The sequence below is a fragment of the Passer domesticus genome, chromosome 4 (assembly GCF_036417665.1).
Source record: "Passer domesticus isolate bPasDom1 chromosome 4, bPasDom1.hap1, whole genome shotgun sequence".
NCBI classification, from domain to species: domain Eukaryota; kingdom Metazoa; phylum Chordata; class Aves; order Passeriformes; family Passeridae; genus Passer; species Passer domesticus.
This window is the reverse complement of record NC_087477.1, coordinates 74,535,755-74,554,423: the sequence shown is the minus strand read 5'-3', so window position 1 is coordinate 74,554,423 and position 18,669 is coordinate 74,535,755. Positions and strand designations below refer to the sequence as shown.

Sequence of the window (18,669 nt, the reverse complement as noted above, 5' to 3'; positions counted from 1 at the left end):
CAGCTGGAGGTCTGCATGGAGTGTGGATAAAGGACAGTGAGGGTATCAAAGCTTGAGTGCTGTTGCCCACCCTAATACTGCCCTTGCAGCTCATGTACCCTCTCTGAAAGAGAATATTTTAGCTTTCCTTTCCAAGAGTGAGCCGTTATACTGACCCAGGAAATCCCTTCAATGTGTCCATCCTCATTTGAGGAAGCAACTATATGCATTATGAGGAATTTTAGGGACACACAGTGTTTTCTTAGAGAGGGATGGAACCCTGGTGTGCAGCAGGTAAGAATATACAGGTTATATAGTAGAAGTGGTAACATTTTTTCTCCAAAACTATAACTTGCCTGAGAGGCACACCCTGCACACCAACAATCACTTCATATTGTTGTTTCACCTCTGTGTTTCTTCCCAAGTCCATCCCACTCTTGAATTACCAGCATGTAAATTTTACTCGCCTCAAAGATCCCATAAGGCCTGCATTGGCTCCAGAGGCCCCATGATTTTTGGCCCATTCCTGGCAGGGGTGATGCTTACATTATGAACCCTCCTCCTTTTTTAAGAGGCTGCCAGGAACCCAACACCCTGGCCAGCCAGCACAGGATATGCACTTTGGGTTGTCACCCATCTGAAGAGCCAGCACAGCACCTTTCATTTGGAGGAGGGATGTTGGGAAGCAAACCATGTGCCTCACCTACACATGTGCTCTTCTGTGGCTATTCTGTTACTCAGTCTGGATAACTTTTACCCTGCTCAGATTCACAAGTAAGACACAGTACAAATTAGTTTCCTAAAAGCCCTTTGAAATATGTATGTGCTTTATTCCCACCTTATGTAACTGGAAATTAAAGTGTGGAGAGTCAGTGGCTCTCTAGGACATTGAGAGTCCATGTGAGAGTTGGGAAATTTGACAGGACTGAATACTTCCCAATTACAGATCTTAAATATTTAACTGAGCTCCCTACTAGATATGTTATAATAAATTCTGATAGAGCTTAGTGGTAAGTCTGGAACTGCAGAACACTCCGTAGAGGAAGAAATGTTAATACCATCTCCACTAGTAATAATAATCACCACCCCCATTTTACCTATTGTTCATGGATAATATCTTTCTGTAGCTGACATTATCCAATAGCAGTGAAAACAATGAGACAGACCTTAGTGGGCAGAAATCAATCGAGTTGCCTTTTCTTTAATTTATCATAAGTGTAGGTCTGACATAAACAAAGAATAAAAACTTCCCCCAAATGCATATGCACAGAGGAGATGCCCTAGAGTAAGTTAAAATGGACTGATTCTCTTGAATAATTTGTACCTTTGGCTTGATCGTTGGTTGTGTTTTCTTGTAGGTTGTGTTCATGATCCTTGCATGAATGGTGGAGAGTGTAAGATGGTTGCCTCCACTGGGCAAATAGTATGTGATTGCAAAGAAAATTATGCAGGGAAGTATTGCAATATTGGTAAGTACAAAAGCCTACAGGCAGCCAGAATTAGGAGTTTTCATCTGTTTGTAAGGCTGGTGTGTTTGGCTCTCAGTCTTTGAGAACATTTCTGGTACCAAATGGAGAGTCACACAGAAGGGTTTAATGTATTCCTCCAGTGTAAAACATAACACACACTTCATCACTGACACTCTGGTTCTAAAAATATTTTTTTTCATGCCCTTCACTTTGTAGAAAACCAAACAGAAATTCAAATCCAATTACACATGCCTATAAAATAAGTGCACGCTTCCATTTTGCAGAATCAGTCACAGAGTTAGTCTAAAGCTACTGTCTCCCTACAGATCCACACATCCCCTTATAGAGCAGGGATTTACATCTGACAAAATCTAGCAGCCATTCTTTGGTAGCACTAAATGACTGTGGGACAAAGAAAATGCCCACCCTTTGGGTTACTGTGCACTTTAAGTTAATAACATGTTTAGCCCAGTACAGGTTGTACAAAACCCCTTCCCTTCTCTGGTTGGTCAGGGCAGAGAAATCTGCTCTTTGGTATCTATGTGTAAGTCCTGTTTTGCATTTTAAATGCTACACAGTTTTAATACAAGTTTCTTCCAGAAGGCTTCACATTTATCCCTGCAGGGGTTAAATCTTGCTTGCATGCTATATCTGCAAGATATGCCAGTGTCTACTATTAAAATAAGTGCACGTTTTAAGCATAAATTTTAATAGACCTTCAGCCACACCATCCTGTGACCCCATCAATTCACTGGATGTGTCTTTCTGAGTGCATAAATCCCACGGCTCATCAAAACTGAGAACATGGCTCCCAATAGCTCTGGTGGGCACTTTCTTAATCTGAATGGGTGGTGGGGTACAAAAACCCATTAATGATCACAGCAATTTATATCTTACACTCTTTTTGTTACTCTGATAGTTAACAAATGGGGTAGCCAACTATTCTAGCTGGGGAAAAAATAATCCTTCTGGGAGACCAGCAGTACAGCTGGAATGGCAAATAGCAGGAGTGAGTGGGTAAATTGGACAGTGTATGAGCTGATCCTGAACATTCCCTCACCAGGGACCTGATGAACCATGAGAAATGGGTTTGTGACTCTTTTAAGTCCTTCATAAGGAGTGCTATGTTAGCTCAATTGTTCTGTCCTTTAGTTACCCTGGAGAGATTGTTCCAGGCTTTGGGAATGCTGCTGCAGGGATCTGGGTGAGGGACTGCACAGCACACGTGTGACCTGGAGCTCGGGGCAGCTCATTTTCACATTAAACTGCTTTTCCAATTCCTGTTTTATTATCAGCTTCCCCTGCCCCAAGCAGCAATGGTGCACAGAGACATCCACCCAGCGGGGCATGGATCATAAATATCAGGATGGCAGAGTTACAGCTGTCATACCGGTTTCTGACTAGCTTAGAACAAGAAATAAGCAGGTGCTCTTTGATTACTTGAAAATAATAAAGCAAACATTTGGTTTGCTAAACAAGTGGCTTTGGATGCTTACAATCCATCTGCATTCAGCTGCCTAACACCCCTACACAGAATGGGAGCTGAAGGATTGTGTTTGTGTGTCAGGGCCTTGCAAAGAGTCTTAAAAAAGAAAAACTCTTTGTCAAGATTTAGTAATTCTAAATTAACGCAAATAAATGAGTCTTCAGGTCTATAGACCTGGTACTGTCATCACAGCAGGGCAATGGCATTCTGGTGAAAGTGCTACAGCCTTGTATTCTCAGAGCACTCAGAAATGATTTTTAAGTATTTGTTGGATTAATTTTTTCTTTGATGCAGTGAACAGAAATGGCTTTTTTTCTTTGTTTCCTTTTTACTGTCTTGTATAGTTTCCTTGTCTAACAGGATGTACTTGTGAGGTTACCCTTTAGGTGGAATGCTGGTGGCTCTAGTGCTTGATTCAAAGAAAGTGTAACAGTATTTCCTGTCCAAACTGTACTTTATTCTGAATTATCAGTTAAAGAGGCAACCTTAAAGCCAAGGTGTGATGTAAAAATATCTTAGATTTTTTTAAAGGAGAAATCAATAAATTTAATAAACAGGAAGTCTCCCAGGCTGTTATTGAGCTGTCATGTGTTTGAGGTATCCTCTGCCCTTGCCTTACACAAAGAATAACCAGCCTTCATATGTGTCTAATGGAAAACCAGCAAATTTATCTTAACATTATACTCAAAAATATTAATAAACGAAGTACCATCCTTCATCCAGCAGATCACAAGCCTAGGTACTGCTGTGCCTCAAGCATTGGTACAGTAGAATGAGGAGCAAAAACAGGAGAAAAGTACTGAAAACACTTCTCTTACTTGAGGACTTACTTAGCAGATGCTTGAACCATCATATCTGTCAGACTTTTACCTGTTTTCCATGTATTTTTCTAAACTCTTTAGTGCTCCTTTATGCTTTTCCCTTTCACAGCATTCCATGTCAAGAAGTCCCTGAATATAAATAGATGTGATGAAAAGAAGTATTTTATATTTTTAACAAAAAACCTACTGCCTGGTAATTTTATTCTTCCCATTTGAACAATGAGTAACAGAATAATCATAACTTTTGTGATTTTAAAGATACCTATTTATCTGTCCATTACTTTTTGGACTACAGTGTCCCTGCCAGTACTCAAAACTCATCTTTGATCTTAAAATTCTCTTGCAAACAATCATTATATATGTGTGTGTGTGTGTGTATGTGAGTGTATATATACATATATTTCTTGGCCATTATCATAAATGACCATATAGCTACTGGAAAATTATGAGCTGACTTAAAAAAAAAGAGAGATGATAAAAGTAACAGAGGAGATATCCATCACAATGGAGATTGATATACAAAAGACAGTTTTTAATATAGATTTCTATTCTTTGTGGTAATACATTATTTTCTTAAAGAAGAAACTTGCAGTACTAAAGAAAGAATTGCCATTTAAAAAGTGCTCTGAGACAGTTTATATGCATAGGATTTCAGTGAAGTTTAATTTTGAAAGAAATTAGATGCATCATCAACAAATCTCTCCCCAAAGAGATGCTGTTTAAAATTGTTCAAGGACCCATGTTTAATTAAGTTCAATTCATAATAATTACCCTTAAATATGCACTTATTTTCAGAAATAAGGATTTTGTGCTAAAAGAGTAGCTGCATTCTCTTTGGAAACAGCTCTTGCTGGGACAGTTCTGAATCCAGGCTCTAGGTGAAGATTCAGAATCAATTGTCCAGTCATGTGTAGCAATTGTCTCATTGAACACAGAAAGTTATCAAAAGGGCCCAAATCCAGTGACTTTAGCAGTGGTAAATGTGGCCAAGATGTGAAACCTGACAAAGATGTGAGTGGAATATTTTATCTCTAGCCCAGCTTGGCATAGAAAATGGAGAGCGAATTTATTTGGTAGATAATTAACTTCATAAATATTTAGCTTCACTGGAGGTGATAATTGATGACAAACAGTTATAAATATGTAATTGTAAAATTTCTTTGACATTTGATGTTTCTTTGAACCGATAGGAGCTATGGTGGAGATGTTGGATACACAGCTAAAGACAGAGGAGAGGCTCTCTGGCCAGAGGACAGATAATTCATTATAATATGCATTTAGGGAGAAGTTAAAGGAGGTTAAAGCATAAAGAAAGGAGATGTAGAATTTTTTTTCGGGGGGTTAGTGCCTTTAAGTTTCTGTGGTTGAAGCCCCACCATTGCATTCACAGTTTTTGCTTTAGTTGAATGGAATGTGAATGGAAATAAATATATATTTTGCCAGATTTCCATGTAAAAGCACTTTGTTTTTCTTACCACAGCTTTGTTACTGTTGGTTGGATGTCAGTTGTTAGTAAATTTGGGGTACTTACTTGTATTTTAAATTTATTCCTGATGTATTCTTATGTATGCTTTATTTATATTCTGATATGTTAGTGGGGTATATTTATTCTGTTACTTAGTCACCAAGTCTTTTCCTGAAGCATTTGCTCACTATGGTTGTGGGTTGCACTGGGTTTGAGTGCACTGGGAGCAGTGCACAGAGGATTAAACATTTTGAGTTTTCTTTGGATTAAAGTTTAGGTAGTCATAATGGTTTTGATAATATTTTGGTCATGATGAAATGTGAAGAAGGTATTTTTGAAAACTCTGCTTTGTAGTGTTTGGGGTATTTAGCTCATTAGGCCATGGATAATGGAATTAGAGGGGTATCATATCTTTAAAGAAAGCATGAGTTGGAATGCTAATTGTGGAAGGCTTTTCGTTATGTAAGGAGATGTGGTGCATGTCAGAAGCAGGCTGAGGATTTTCAGAAAAGGAAGATGATAGAATAGCTGAATATATAATGACATACAGGAAAAAAAAACTCTTCTTGGCCACATCTTTAGGGGTTAAACTGGAGGAGTTTGAGGTAATAGAATTAGCAAAAAATGACAGCAAACCCACCTTTTTAGTGGTTCATTTACTGAAACTGTGTTGGCAGTTTTCTACTAAAAAAGCTACTTCAGTAAAGGAAATTCAGCTCTGGAGGCTGGAAGGAAAGTTTTAAATATTTTTTATTTTCTGAAGAAGGCATAATGAATTTTAACTTTCTGGTTTATATTTACCCTGTACTAGAATGCTTTTGGATTAGTGTTTAATTTTTTACTTTCTAGAAATGCAGAGGGGAAAAGGGTGAAGTATAATAACAAGGTCACTTGTCTGACAATGATAAATGGGCTTTTAACTGGTCAGTCAGTCCCCCACTGAACTTGGACAAGGAGGTCTGTAAGTAAGACTTCAAAAGGGTTTCTAAGTGAGACTGAGAAGATGCTTGTTGCTTGCAAGTGAAGCACTGGCCTTAGTAATGAAACTTGGCTGGAAAAGAATAAAGTAATTATTTCTTCACAGTTGTGGGAAAATAGAAGGCACAGCAGATAAAAAAGCAACACTATGTATCAATTTGGCTTGGAGAGATGATTATGGTATTTTCACAGGACAAGTTTTGTAGGTCACCATGGGATTTGAATGAGGGGAAGGCATGGGTTAATAATGCAAGGATAATGAAGAGAAAGCCTAGAGCACCACTGCAGAAATAATAATGGTGGGTTGGACTTTTATCAGACTTTGAATTAAAAGAAAATTCTACAATGCTAGAGTTACATGGTTAAAAACTATGCCCAGTAGTGTGTTGCCTGCAATGAACAATAGTGGGAGGCACTGGAAGATGAAGAAATGGGTGAGCATGGCATTGCCCACTAAGTGCCCACCTGTGATTCATTGCACTGACACAGTGCCACTCTAGGGGATGGTGAGCAGGAGAGCAGAGACAGCTGTGGCTTTCAAAACAACATTCCATGTCATTTATGGAGGTGGCAGATGTGAACAATGATAGACAGACTCTTCTTATCTCCCAGACTTCTTTATAATTTTAGGACCATAACAAAGCTTTTGTCTAATACAGAGAAAAACAAAAATGAAGAAGGAAGTACTGTTTGCATGGAGGTTATGGATTAGTAATTTATGTTTGACACCTTGGCAAATGTGGGCTGGAGAGGAGAGCTAATGAGCTGTGCTGGTAGCAGCATGGCATGCAGCAAGAACTACCTATGTAAGGATTGAGAGATAAGGCAGATACCAAAGAAAAGGAAAAAATTTCTCTGGTCAGAGATAGGAGTAGGTTTCAAAATCCACAAATGACATCTTTATTTTTACATAGATATGCATTTTCCAGATGCTGGTGGACACTAAGCTTTCTGTGTTTTGCTCTCTTTTCCTACAGTGTTACCTTTCTAGATGACAAGTCTTTGTTGTAATCCTAGTATAAACTAATATGATTAATATTAGCAGCTGCTAATATGGAGCAGCTCCTTAGTCCTTAGTCTTGTGAGAGTGCCTGACTTGGCAGAAGTGTTACTGGGTGCTGGTTAATTGAAAACCATTTGGGTGTTTTTAATCCTATTTTTGATTTATTTGAGACGTGACAGTGGTTTCAGTTCATTATGTTATAGAGGGCACATCTTCTCCTAAAGTCCAAAGGGACTGACATCTCTTAATCCATGCAATCTGTTGTCCTGTGTAATTGTCAGGAAGGTGGTTGAAGGGAAGATGTGGAAGATGTGATGCAGCTCATTGGATTACTGTATTGTTTGCTTCTCCCAGCTCCTGCTTTCTCCTCTCAGCCCACTCTGGATGCTTTGGGGGCTCAAGAGACCCCCACCTCTCATTAAAGTCTCTCCACAGAGCAGCTGCTCCTCTGCTGACCATCATTTACTGCTACACAGTCTGTTCCTTTTCCTGCCCAGAGAGTCATTTTGGCTCATTCTCTAAGCACATCAGGACTACAGGTATATTGAAAAGAATGAAAGCTTTCACTATGAATTAGGCATTCAGATATTCTTGAAAATCCTGTATGGTAGTCTGTGCAACTGTCAAAGTAATATAGCACTGATATTGGCTTCTTGTTGCTAGAATTTCTTTCCCCTAGCTCTTGACAGCCTTTTTCCTAAATATATTGCTCCTATTATCTTTACATACCTACCTATTGGATTGCATTTATGACTCTGTAAATCGTAACTATTGGGCTAGAATTGAAGATAATAAATAGAAAAATGAAATGGAAAAAGAGCCATTCCTTCCTCTTATCTAGGATATTACTTTTCTAAGCTATAAGAAAGTACTGGCAGAGTTTATAGGTTTCTGGATTTAAACTTTTATATTAAAGAATCCAGCTTATTCAGAAGGTGGCTTTGTACATTAGCTTTTATAACAGATATAAATCTCTTCAATTTTACCTCATGATCTAAGCATTGGCAAGTATGAAGGTATGAGGACACTTTAAAGAAGAAACATTGAAAAATAAGTCTAGTTTCAGTAAATGCAGTGTGCCATCCTTACGTCAGGATACAACTTTAAGAGTTTTTGTGCATGTAAATTACTTTTTTTCCCCCCCACAGTCTAAAATCCATCCTTGTTTGACATGTTAATTTTCTGCTAGATTTATTGATTACAAAAAGATGCCAATTTTCCACGTTTCTGCCTAGCTTTTAGCTCAGACAGATTGGTTGTGTCATAATCAGGCTGCAGTTTCAGCAGGCATTCATTGCAGTGTTGGGTACTGTGAGTTCAGAGGTTTTACTGCTATTCAACAAACTAGAAAGTTGCACAATTATTTGAATCAGTTATTAGATATATGTGTAATCTGCTGTTCATGACCCCAAACAGAAATATGAAAATCTAGGTAAGTATTATAACAGTATGATTGAATTACATTGAAATACAGATGCATAGATGCACAGATTCACTTGTGGTATGTGTTGATTAATTTCTAAACTCTGAAAGCCACAGTGGGTGCTACTGCTGCTCACATTCACAGACAGGCAGGAAAATGTGAAGCAATTTTCTTCAAGCCAGGAACAGTCCAGTCCTGGTGCTGCTGCCATGCAGCATGTCATCATGTCATCAGACTTCACATTCTTATCATTAATGAGTGGAAAAAATGGCAACTGGTTTCTTCAGTGGAGTCTGCTCCCTAGATATTGACAAACATTTTTGGTGGCACAGGGACACACTGGAAGATAAGTCAGATCTTCCTTTGGAAGCAGTACTGGGTTCACGTGGATGCCTTTCAAAGCTCTCTTCAAGGTGTTTGTTTCATTTAGCACAGGAATATTTGCCTTGTTGCTCTCAGAACACCTGGCAGGGTGTGTGTGTCTGTGTGTGCTGTGTTTCAGTGCATAATTTGATGGAATGAGATGCCTGTAAGAGCAATCCCCATGAGTACCAGACTCCTTTCTCTCACACATTTACTGCCAGCCCGGAGCAGTCATGGTCTGCCTGTGCAGCAGGGGAAGTGCAGCCCCCTGGAATCAAAGGCTTTCACACCTTTCATCTCTGAGGACATCTCACAGCTACCCAGGAAGGGAGATCAGGGAACTTCTGGCTGAATGGAGAAAAGACAAACCTTTCTGCAGGCAGCCCATGAGTCTGAACTCATGTAGAAAGGAAACTTGGCTTATACCCTTGTAAAGGAGGGCTTGAAGGGCAGCACATCCTGTAATGCTGAGGTTGTGTAAGCAACAAATTAATGCAGAGGCATAAAACATCATTGTTCAGAGATGTTCATCTCAAAGAAACAGCATCAAGCTGAGTCAGGGGAGGTTTAGGTTGGATATGTCCTTTTCCTCTTCCTTCCTCTCTGTTCCTGCCATCAGCTTATATAGAGCAGTACAAAAAAAAAATCCAACATTGTATTTCATAAAAGCATTACACATTGGTAAGGGATAAATCAAAGCATTGCTGAATGAAAGGGTTACTTTAAACCATCCTGTCCCAGAATCAGAACCATTGGTGGAAAAACATATTTTTATAAATAGAATGAAATGGCTTATATGTATCTGGAAAAGAAAATGCATTCCAAGCTCAAAAGCATCAGGAAAATTGATGGTGAGGTGTTTTGAGGAAAAGAAAATGTAAAAGACTCATTGTTTTCTGCAGAGAGACTTTCAAAAGAAACTCCTAAAAATGTTCAGATATGTAAGTACAGGACTTGGAACAAGATATGGAGATAAAAAAATCTTGTGAAATGCTTTCAGAAAGTTAGCAATTACAACTGGTTGGATAACTGCTATTTCAGCTTGCTTAATTTTAAGACCCAAAACTGTTTTATTGGAAAAGGCAGAGATTTGCTGTGACTTGCTTATAAAATACAAAATCTTAACACATGTGTAATATTTTACATGAGCTATTGAATTACCTTGGATTGAAAAAATGAAACACAACAAGAAATTTTTAATAATTTTAATAATATTTTTTCTGAAAAGGAGCTAACAGGGATGATAGTGGCATAGGACAGCAGAGTAAGTTGAATCTGCATTTGCATCAAAACTGTCATAATCTGAAAATTTAGGCCATTTCTACTCTTAGCAGTGATTGGTGGTAGTACAGGGAAGTGAATGAACAAGAAAGCACATATTACATCCTCCATGACTTTCTTTCCCATAAGAAAATAAATATGTTTCAGAGTTATGAGACATTGTGGAAGCTACGTGGATTTGGGACTGAGCACTTCCCAGTCAGAGCAATCCATTAAGAACTCCTGAAAGCAGACCACCTACACACTTTTTCTGACAAAGAGGGAAAAAGAGAGTTTTTCAGTGCTGTAACAGTTCAAAAAAAGAGAATTAGAGGCAAAAAGGTCTATATGACTGCAGTAATTACAGAGATATGTTTTAAAACTATTTTTCCTGAATTATAGGTGATAAAATACATAAAGCATTGCATGTACTTCTCATGGACTTAGTGGATACCATGGTGCTGCTGCCAACCAGTCAGATAAAAATTTCTGGAGTGGAGCACAGACCAATAGAAAGCTACTATGAATGTTAATGTTTCACCTCAGAAGCCTTTCCACAAGATAGCAAATTAACTCAAGTTATGCCTGTGTCCAAAATTCTCCTCATAAAACAAAAACGAAATAAAAAACTTCTTGAGAGATACTACTGTTACCCTCAACAAGTGGAAGATGTAATCTAAACTTCTTAGCTACAGAAGGAGAACGTGAGGGATGATATAGAAAGAGGCCAAATTCTTCCAGTTAATATATGCTGGCAGCTTTAGCAATGACTGGCAGACCTGATGAAACAGAGATATGTTGGATTTTAAGCCTGACAAGGATAAGCACAAATTGTAAACACCATCTGCAAGACATCTAAACCACAGGTATTGCAGAATATGGCCCTGGGTATGTACTGAAATACAATTCCTTGTTTCATTCTCATAAAAGTAGCCACTCTAAATTGTTTCTGAATGCAATAAATACAGCACAAGTAAACACAGCACCTGGTACTTCCCTGCATAAATGAAAAAACAGCATACAGCATGATTGTGGTATTTTCATGACACTGTTTCAGGCAAACAGAGCAGTGTAACTTGCAACTTGCTCAAAAACTAAATGGCAAGTTTGCCAAGACATGGTTACCCTTGCTAACAGTACAAATGATAGACAAGTTATTTTCTGTGAGGTCTTAGATTATGGTTTTTCAAATATGAGTTTGATTTAATTTTATTTTTATAGTCATTGAATAAAGGGAATTTGATTCAGGTTGCAGGTGGGAGAAAATGTGATCTCATCATGTCAGAAGTGCCTGCCAGGACAATCCAGAAAGTGGATTTAGCTAAGTGTTTGCACACTAACTAGTGTTCTTCCACCAAATTTCTTGACCTTCATCTCCCAGATTTATGCCATATGCTTGCTTGTGGTTTTGAGGTCTGTCACCGCACTGATGACTTGGCAGGGTAATTAACAGCAGCAGTTCAGTACTGTGGTTCATTATTTCAGACCTGGTTATGTGCCCTGGTTCATGTGTCACCTTATTCTGTCAAAATAAACAGGTCTTTGGCAATAGCTGTCTGCACTGTGTTGTGTGATGGATTATCCTCAGAGGGTGTTTTTCAACAGTTGGTCAATGATGTTATATCTTTAAGTATGCCTATAAGTTTAGAAGAAGATTCCACCAGTCTTGTGACATGTCAAGGACATGTCATGTTGACATGGTTGGGACAAGAAACCCTCTAAGGCTCGGTCACAATTAATCCTTTTTGTGCATTGGATGGTTTTGTGTTTCCTTTGGGATACTCTTAGCTGTGTTTTGAGGTGTAGGCTTTCTGCTCAGTGCAGCTATTTGTATATAAATGCATCCCCATATGTTTTTCAGCCATAATGCTGGTATGTGCTGTTGATAGATCTTGGCAGCTGAGTATACAGGTCATAGAATATTTATGTGTCAGACCTATCTGAAGAAATAGCCCTTATGCAGGTGACAAAGACGTGGGTTTCGAATAAGAAAATTCAACCTATTAGTTAAATTTTGCAAAATTGATGTATCTGCAACATGTAGCTACATATTTGTAATATAATGAGTATAGTGTGTAGATATATATATATATATATGGGTACATCTGAGGCCATTAAAATAAGCATTTTCAAAAATCAGGCCCTTGAAGCACTTGCAGAGCAGGATTATTTTCATAACTATGTCTCTGTTTGAGCTGGTTGCCTTAAGCACCCTATATTTTCAATGGAGATTCAGTCAATGTGGACAGGAGTCTATGGGGTCTACCTCATCTTAAAAAAGTTACCTCAAACAGGCTGCATAGGTTTGGCACTAGAAATCTCTGTTTCTCTTAATTAACTAAAAAGGGAGCCTCCAGAAATGAGCTCAGCTGTGTCTAAAATTAGACCAGAGGAATCCCAGCCATATTGCTGACTTTGCTGCAGATTGCTGACTGAAATCTTCCATACACAGTACAACTTTTTGGTCTAATTTTCTGCTATTCTGTCTCTTGATTAGTTACTTGCTGCTGTGTAAAACGAGGTTAACTTACTACTAATTTTAAGCAGAGGTTTTAACTTCTTGGGTTCCTTTTTTCTTTATTAAAAAAATTCCTGTTTGGTGCATTCAGGTCCTGTGAAAGGCACTACAGAGTTGGACTCTCATTTCAAACTTCAGCTGTGAAGTGAGTATTTAACATGAAATTAGCATTGATTCCTGACCAGTCTCTTCCTCTGCCAGTCCCGAGCCAACGGTGCTACATCGGCAATGGCACAGATTACAGAGGGACAGCCAAGACAACCATTTCTGGACACAGCTGCTTGCCTTGGAATTCAGACCTGCTTTACCAAGAGCTTCATGTTGACAGCATTGAGAAAGCAGTGCAGCTTGGCGTGGGGCCCTTCCCTTACTGCAGGTGAGGAAAGTTCTTGTTTGTCCTGCAATTGTACGTCAAGAGATGGATGAGCTGCGGAAATGAGAAGGGCCAGGGATCTCAAAGCAGGGGTTACTCCTCTCTGAGGAAATCTAGACTGACCTCAGTAATCAGCCTGACAAGAGTGATTGTACAGAAGACAAGATCTGGTAGATAGGCTCAATCAATACCTGGGTCTGCTGAGAGAAGCTCAGACACAAAATAATGTTGGAAATTCCTGGTCCTTTTCTTTTCCCCTGGGTAATGAGTTCTTACCCAAATGAGACTGTAATGCAAAACTTTTGACATTGTTCATTAATGTTTATCCAAAAGGAGAAATCAATGCACTAGCTAAATTGAAATGGCTAAATTTAACTTTTTATTCTTTGCTTGTGAAAGACATACCATAAAGAAATATTTTCAAAAGAGAAAAGTTATTTGAAAATGAAAAATCAAAGCACTATATTTAAATAAGGTTGAAATGGGATGTCACATTTATTTTTTTGGATTTCTTACAAAGGAAAACTATTGCCAAAGAAGATTTCCCAGTGTTTCAATTTTGATTGCACCACATAGTGATAAAATACATTTCTGCTGAAGTTTTCTGTTAAGCTATAATGAAAATAGCTTGTGCTACATAGGTTTGTGCCTTCTCCTCAGTCACCTTATGTTCCCCCTGTTTCTGAGGTATCCATGAGCTCAATGGATATCCACAAATGTTTTTATTTAGACAGAATATTTATCATCCTGGAGATGAGCAAATACTAAACCTGCCAAACTGTAGATAATTCTCCATAAATTACTGGTTGATGCCTTTTGTTTGTTTGCTTGACTGCTTGATTGAAGATTTTGTTTGCTTGATTGCTTATTTGTGTGTGTGTGTGTTTGTTTTTTTTCTTTTAATGGAACTTAGACCAGTAGTTCAGGACAATCAGAATGTACTGCACTTCCTAATTTGTTTGGTGATAAAAAGCATGCATGCATGCTGCAAGTAGCCCTTCTCTATCTAACACAAACTAACAATCAACAATTCCTACCCCGTCCTTTAAACCTTCCCACCTTGATTTCCAAGGCTTGCTCCTCATGCAAACACTTCAGTATTTGATTTATGGTGTCCCAGCACAGTGTGGCAACTGATCTGGCACATATTTTGTGCTTTGATGAAACTTGAGCCCTTTGATTTACATCATTTATGCCCAATATTCACTTTCAGATTTGAAATGCAGAGAACAAAATGGTGTAGGAGCTGATGTGTTCATGTTCTGTAAAGCTGAGAAAAAAGCTTTTCACTTTTTTGTCAGCTTGTTACAATTTCTGGGGATATCTCTGCTGTACTATATAATCCTGCAGATATCTTCTTCTTCAAATAGTCTAATTTAGAAACATTGTTGGCGGAAGATGACTCAACCTGTGTTGCTTCTTCAGTTCTGAGAATTTGAAAGTGCTCTAATCTTTTTCTGAAGAGCAGTCAGATTGAAAAAGAAAATAATCGAAGAACCTTACAATAACAGATAGTGCTTGTGATAAATCCAACTGAAATTAGAATTACTGCTTATCTGGAGCTCTGAACTACCTTATCTATTCTTCTTGGTCTAATAAGCCTCCCTATATTCTTGGAGGTGCAAACTGGGCAGATTTCTGGTTACTTATAATGCACTGATAAAGACAGGCTCTACCACAGAGAAACCCTAATGGAATCAAACCAAAATGTGTTTAACACCAAGGTAATAAAGGGCAAAACAGTTTCCATTACTCTTTTTTATCCCCAACCGTTTTGAGGAATACAATATTTTGTAATTGTATTTCTAATATATTTGTAATATATTGAAATAGTCTTTCATTTCCTCAGACTCTCCAGGGAATATGAATCTGAGATTTGCAAATTCATTTTTGCTAGCTATTCTTGTAATGGATTTTCTATGATTCTACCTGTGTTGGAATCTCCTCGCCTAAAAAATAACCTAAAACAGGAATCTCTCCTATGGGATTTAGTTCTGAAAATAGCTGAGATGATACCTGTGAAAGCACTTCAGTGTGGGCTGTAGTTAAATGCTGTGAACGTGCTCATGCATCCAAATACTTGCAGGCAAGTTTTACAGGTGTTCAGTCATGTCACTATTTCAGGTCCTAGCAAACCTTAGTCTTGGTTAGTTTTAAGAAGAAGGATTATATTGAAAGGCTGCTCACCCTTGTAGGTGAGTACTTTGTCAGATGGTGCAAGAGGAAAAAGCAGAAAACTTTTGGGAAGCTTGGAACAACTCTGTGGTTAATGCTTGTAATTCCCTCTTCCCCTGAATTAACCAGAAATCCAGATGATGATGATAAGCCCTGGTGTTACATCATGAAGGACAACAGTTTGTCTTGGGAGTATTGTGACATTCCATCTTGTGGTATGTAAAGGCTTTCTTAAAATCCATGTTATGAATGAATTAATGAATGAAGATTTATTGATACTACAACAAGGTTTCACTGTGTAATTTTGAATGTTCTACTGTTCCCAGAAGTGTTGAATATTTTACTGTTTCCAGTAAACAACAAGCTTCTTTTGCATTTTTTGGAGTTGTGATACAATCTGTGATTCTTGTCCTGAAATAGCAGCAGTGTCATACTACTGTTTTGGTCACAACCATCCCAATATCCCCAGATTTTCTGCTAGAACATGCAAGGTGCCAGAAATGACTGATGTTTTGGTAAAAATTTTCATCATCCTGGGAATTACATGCCCAGAAAAGGGAGTGGGCCTCTGTGAGCAATAAGAGGTCTACATCCTGAAGATGTATGAGACACAATGTTTAATTCCAAAACATAAAGATTCTGGTAGTCTGATGTCATATCCCTTTTTACCTCAGCAAGCAGGGAAAGAAGGCCCCTAGTTCCAGACAAAGTAGATAGTTCTGCAAGCACCAAAAGACCATGTGGAAGAAGACATAAAAAAAGAAATTTTGTGAGACCTAGGATTGTTGGGGGATCTTCGTCTCTGCCTGGATCTCACCCCTGGACAGCAGCTATATATATTGGAGAGAGTTTCTGTGGTGGAAGCCTGGTTCAGACCTGCTGGGTTGTGTCAGCAGCACACTGCTTTGCTAACAGGTAAGCTCACCCTTGGTGGGACAGTGGGTCCTCACAAAAAAGCTGAACTGAAACAAGAAAGATGAGATTATTAAAGACCAATGCGTCAAAAGGAATTTCTGGCAATTTGAATACTCTTCGTGATCTAAAAAGTGGTTTGGACTACTATAATCTCATAAGCCCATATCTCGTTCCTTAAGGAGTCTCAAAGAATCTAAACACCCTGGCTAAAGGAATAAGGTAGGATGAAGCAGCACGTAGAATGGGGCATCACATGTGCAAGAACCTGCAGGGGAACAGAAGTATTTATCTTCTTTTTGGTTACCTTTCTGAATGTTTATGCCTGTTTTGAGATATAACAGAGATGACTATGCTCACTGCTGTGTTTTGTTCAGAAAGGCTGAGACAGCCAAGCAATGATTTATTGGAGACGATAAATTAATGTTGGTCGACACAAATAGAGTGGGCTGAGCTTCACAAAAAGCCACATGGAAGAACTAAACTGTCAAACTTCTGAAGCTGACTTTCTTGTGAGATTTTTTTTTTCTCCTGTGGGACACTAGAGAAAATATTGATTATAGGATGCTCTTACTTTATTCTAAATACTTAATTTTCTACAAATGTTCAACACTTTCCCTGATTTCAGTTTGATCACGTTGAAGGGAAAAATATTACATCATTTGATACCCATTGTTCCTTTGCATAGTAAAGAAGCCAAGAGAAACAGAAAACCTTTTGCCAGCATATAGACACTGATAGCTTGTAGAGCTAATAATACCACTGTGAATGCTGTACTGAAGCATTTGGAGCTCAAGCCACAATGCATTTGTTTTTCAAATGTTGTGAAATAGCTACTAACTTTGGCAGCTGTTCAGGACATTTCCACCCACTTCCAGCTGGTGGTTTGGTACGTACAGATTTTCCATAATTACTGCATTGTAATTTGTGCTCTTCTGTTTGTTTAGTACCTCTGGTAGTCACAATTCCAACTGTTTTCCACTAGGCGACAATAGATACCTGTGCAGCTCAATTACTTCTTTTTTCTTTTCTGTAATCCCTCCTGTTTTATTTCTTTTCCTGAATGAACCATCTGTAAGTCCTAGTAGAACCATTCAGTGCTTCTGAAATTATTCTAAATACTGTTCCAGAAAGTGAACTTGCACTGTTTTACAGGCCCAAAATTTGATTTTCAAGAAGGCTGATTTACTACTGCAAAAATACTGAGAAAATCATGGCCTTACATATTGATTGAACAACATTTCATTGTCTTCTTGTATTTTGGTAGTACAGAATACACTTTGTCCTTTCCTTTGTTAACCTCAAGCACAGCTCTTGTAGCAGGGTTGTTGCTGTGTCTCTGCATTGCAATTGCCCAGAATCACTTTTCTCTGAGTCCATGGCTGCTGGTCATTGCTGTGCACTCAGTACAGTAGTTCTGGGGGAGGTTCTTTGGTGCTTTCATACCTGATGAGCACAGAAATATAACCAGGGAAACTGCAATGATGCAAACAACTCTGTGTCTGTGCATAATGTGTGACACCAGATATTTCCTTCTCCTGCACTGGGTAACAGAACACAGGAGTGCTCCAATGTTGAAGAAACTGCTAACTAAACTCATTGTAGACTTATGCAGTTTGAATTGGTTTTAGAACAAGAGTGAAATGTGAATTCAGTTGCTTTCAAAGCTAGCGAATATATTGTCTTTCCTAAACACTTCCTGATGATTCCCAAATGTCCCTTATTTCCCAGCTGCTGTACTTGTTCTTATTAGTTTTCTTTCCTAGGACACTGGATATCAGAGGACTGTGGTCTTCTTAGAGTGAAAAACTGATAGTTGGAAAAGATGGTGTGAATTGAAAATACTGTGTTCTCCTCTGGCTGTGAATTTTCCTATTAAATCCATGTGCTTTTGGGATTTTGATTCTGGACAACAGATTTAACATAGATAAGCAAATCTGAGAACTGGTGGTATCTTTCTGGTGGAAGCTTCCCAGATGTTCCCGAATTGTCAATGTGCCAGCACCTTAAATGTTGGCCCATGCCTGTAATTTTTTTCAGGAGACTGTTTTCCCAGAGAAACAAGACATCCACCACTGACTCATCTTTTGATCCCTCCTTTCTTTCTGAGCAGTTTTGGTAATCATTGGTAAAGTCGAGTTTAAGTTGACTCAGTTAAGTTTCTAGAAGAGGTGTTTGCATCCCCCAGAGATGTTTGTTAGCCAAGCAGCAGCTGGGCAGCAGTGCCTGTGCTGGCCTTTTCCTTCCCTCAAGAAGTAGCAGTCTTTAATTAGGCTAACCAGGCCCTGGGTCTCACTGTAACATCTTTTTCCTTGCCCTCTGTAGGAAGGAAGCCTGTGAAACAGGTAAAGGCATTATGAGAGGGTAAACAATGAACATGGTGGGAGGCTGAGGTTATAATGGTTCATAGGATACCCAGCCACTGGAAAATCAGCTGCATTTGT

General features: G+C 38.6%; 1 protein-coding gene across 3 annotated transcripts in view; it reads left to right on the top strand.

Annotated features, from left to right (window-relative positions):
* The window catches only part of HGFAC (HGF activator), a 40,786-nt gene that overhangs the window by 14,530 nt on the left and 7,587 nt on the right, over positions 1-18,669 (top strand). For all 3 annotated transcript variants that reach the window (XM_064418812.1, XM_064418813.1, XM_064418810.1), the window contains 4 exons: positions 1,338-1,448; positions 12,967-13,141; positions 15,443-15,528; positions 15,988-16,228. In XM_064418812.1, coding sequence (XP_064274882.1) covers positions 1,338-1,448; positions 12,967-13,141; positions 15,443-15,528; positions 15,988-16,228 — 613 coding nt within the window. The remainder of the gene's footprint in view (positions 1-1,337; positions 1,449-12,966; positions 13,142-15,442; positions 15,529-15,987; positions 16,229-18,669) is intronic.